Raw genomic sequence first — 2882 nt, forward strand, 5'->3', positions numbered from 1 at the left:
TTGGGCCCCATCTCATTAGATAATTACGACTACAAGGCTTTATTGAAAAAATATATACTAGAGTTAAACAGTCAAAAAGTAAGGATTTTCTTGCAATTAACCGATGAAGTATATCCAATGGTAACACATTAGAATACAAATAACACCAACTTTTGCAAGTGAGCTAATCAACAAACCCAAGGTTTCACAGGTAATATTTCAAGAATAACAAGAAATTCAATAATAAATAAAACCAGATATAATAAAAATAATCATTCAAAGTAAAAACATGACATAAATAATTCATCAAAACTTAATCACTATCCCAATCTTCATCCATATTTTTTGCTGTTTTCACCTTGCTTTCTGTTTTTGAAAATAATTTTGATTCATTATTCCCCTTATTCATATTTTCTTCATCAGATTCAAACATAACACTTTCCAATTCATCCAACATATCTTCTGAACCAGGGGCATTTTCGTCATTTTCATCAACCTCACTACCACTACCACTACCTTCATCTCTTCCCTTAAATCTCCCCGCATTACCAAACTTCCCATTTCTACCCCCCTTCCACCTCTCCACCTTTGGAACATCATACACATACCCAGGGGCATTTTCGTCATTTTCATCATCTTCATTAACCTCATCAATCTCACTACCACTACCACTACCTTCATCTCTTCCCTTAAACCTCCCACGATTACCAAACTTCCCTTTTCTACCCTCTTTCCATCTCTCCACCTTTGGAGCACCATACACATAACCAGGGGCATTTTCGTCATTTTCATCATCCTCATCATTCTCGCTACCCCCACCCCTCTGTGGGGCCTTTCTACCCATATCAGGCTTCGTATACCTCCCATCATAATCTTCTCTATACAAATACCTAATCCTATTAACTTCCTCTTTCTCAGCAGCTTCCTCTTCTTCCCACTCTTTATCAGCTGCATCTTCTATCTCTGCTATAAACTTATCAAGCTCCTCTTGATCACTATCTTCTTCACCAGATTCTGATTCTTTAATCATTAAACCATTTAATTCTTTAGGTTTATTATTATCACCATGGAACACATACGGGCTTCCTTCTCTTTTGTCAATAGCATTGAAAAACGTTGATGCAACTCTTTGTATGCTAGCCATTGCAATTGGATCATCTGGGTTTACATTCATTCTTCTAAGTTGTTGTTCGATTTTCTTTATGTTTAGTTTTTGAGAATCAAGGGCTTGTTCGAATCTTGCTTTGAATAATGCCTGTGTGTGATATCAAAGTAAAATAATCAAAAATCACAAGCAGAAGTAGGTGACTTTAGAGTTTTAAGACACTGTAAACTGAGATAAGTCAAACAGAGTAAAGTCAAACCTTTCTTTTTGTAAGGGTGTTGATAGGTATCAAATTCTTGGGTTGTCTGTAATTTCTTCCACGAAACATGATGATTGTTTTCACGTTATGTATATTCACCACAATGCCACCACTTAATCTTGCAAGCATGGTGGCCATTTCCTTGATCTTTTCTTTGGGGAAATTATCACAGCAAACTTGCACAGTTTCATGGAACTTCCAATGCATATGCATGTTTTGAACCACACCTCCAAACACTCCACGAACACCAACTGGAACATAATTCCTGTTTCTGAAACCAATCTTCTTCAATGCCTGAACTTGTTCAGGTGTCAATAGCTCAGGATCATGTCGTGGAGGTGGCAACTCAGGCAGCTCGTATTTCTTCAGTTTTTGGAGAAGCAACGCTACTTTTTTCTTGGCCTGAAAAATAGAGACAAAACTTCTAGGTTGAAAAAACGAAGCTATGAATGCAGCGATTGAAGGTTTGATTGATGTATTTTGTAATTGACTAGTGTGGTGGAGATCGGAAGATGGAAACGTACTCTTTTGAGGTTGTAAATGAGGCGTTCTTCATCCGTCATCAGCTTCTTCTGTATCTTCTTAGCTCGCCTGATCTCCCTTAGGGTTTTACCAGACTCTTTCTTCATTCGCATCTCCACTTTACTCCTCATACTCCGACCTTTAGAAGTAGAATACGTCCGATATCCATCGAAGCAATTCCGCGAGCTGATTGAGCTCAGAAATGTCTCGTCTCTAATCACAAAACTAGAATCGATAGCATACCTTGGTGTAATATAGGGGAAACTCGCACCTCTTAACAACTTCACATCCCTGAAACATAGAGAATCAATCAATTAAATCAAATTTGGTTCGATTAAAGTCATTGGATGTGCAGAGAGTTACACGCATATACGTACCTGGAGCAATTGGTGATGAAACGGGAGGTGATTGTTTGAAAACAGCGCTTTTGAAGGTTTTTTGTAGCAAACATTGGACGGAGAAGAAGAAGAATAAGGAACTGATTGTTGTGGAAGATGTGAGCTTGCTATAGTATCGTTTCCATGGCTGATTCTACGATTTGGCTAACAGCATCAATTTTTGATGAATTTTGGGGTTTTTCATCCAGGGTTTTAGCTGCTTCGGCCCCCTACAGTGCCTTGGTGTCTATCGTTGGTTAAATGACGCACATATCCTTTACAAATATATAAATAAATTTAAATGATTAAGTAAATTATAGAGAAATCCTAAAGAAAATTGACTTATTAATCTAATTAATTTTTCGGTTTGTTCTGACGTATCTAAATAACGAGTTTGTTTAAAGTATTCATATGGTTATATGCGAACATTTTCAATAAGTTCGTTATTTAGATCTGAACAAAATAAAAAAATAATTACTCCAATAAGTAAATTTGTATTTTTATTAAGGTAGTCGATCATAATGTTTCCAATATTAATGGATTCAGTTAAATTTCTTGAAAACAATATTTATGACCATTTAGGAGTATTTAAAATTGGCCACCACATGTTGGAAACCGTTTTTAGTAGCTTAATTATCAT

The 2882-nt window shown here is 36.3% G+C and overlaps 1 protein-coding gene across 1 annotated transcript; it reads right to left on the bottom strand.

The window, feature by feature from the left end:
- Window positions 1-215: 215 nt before the first annotated feature.
- On the bottom strand, window positions 216-2491 carry LOC111884263 (CRM-domain containing factor CFM9, mitochondrial). Its single transcript, XM_023880579.3, has 4 exons — window positions 2243-2491; window positions 1868-2156; window positions 1344-1745; window positions 216-1234 (listed from the first exon to the last, which is right to left on the bottom strand). The coding sequence occupies exons 1-4, from the start codon at window positions 2314-2316 to the stop codon at window positions 293-295; spliced, it is 1707 nt and encodes a 568-aa protein (XP_023736347.1). The 5' UTR covers window positions 2317-2491; the 3' UTR covers window positions 216-292.
- Window positions 2492-2882: the final 391 nt, after the last annotated feature.

Source organism: Lactuca sativa, chromosome 3 (assembly GCF_002870075.4).
Source record: "Lactuca sativa cultivar Salinas chromosome 3, Lsat_Salinas_v11, whole genome shotgun sequence".
NCBI lineage: Eukaryota > Viridiplantae > Streptophyta > Magnoliopsida > Asterales > Asteraceae > Lactuca > Lactuca sativa.

Coding starts and splice junctions, on each gene's coding strand:
- LOC111884263 (XM_023880579.3), bottom strand. CDS start 2,316: ATGTTTGCTACAAAAAACCTTCAAAAGCGCTGTTTTCAAACAATCACC. Junction 2,157..2,242: donor TTCATCACCAATTGCTCCAG/GTACGTATATGC, acceptor TCTATGTTTCAG/GGATGTGAAGTTGTTAAGAG. Junction 1,746..1,867: donor TCATTTACAACCTCAAAAGA/GTACGTTTCCAT, acceptor TCTATTTTTCAG/GCCAAGAAAAAAGTAGCGTT.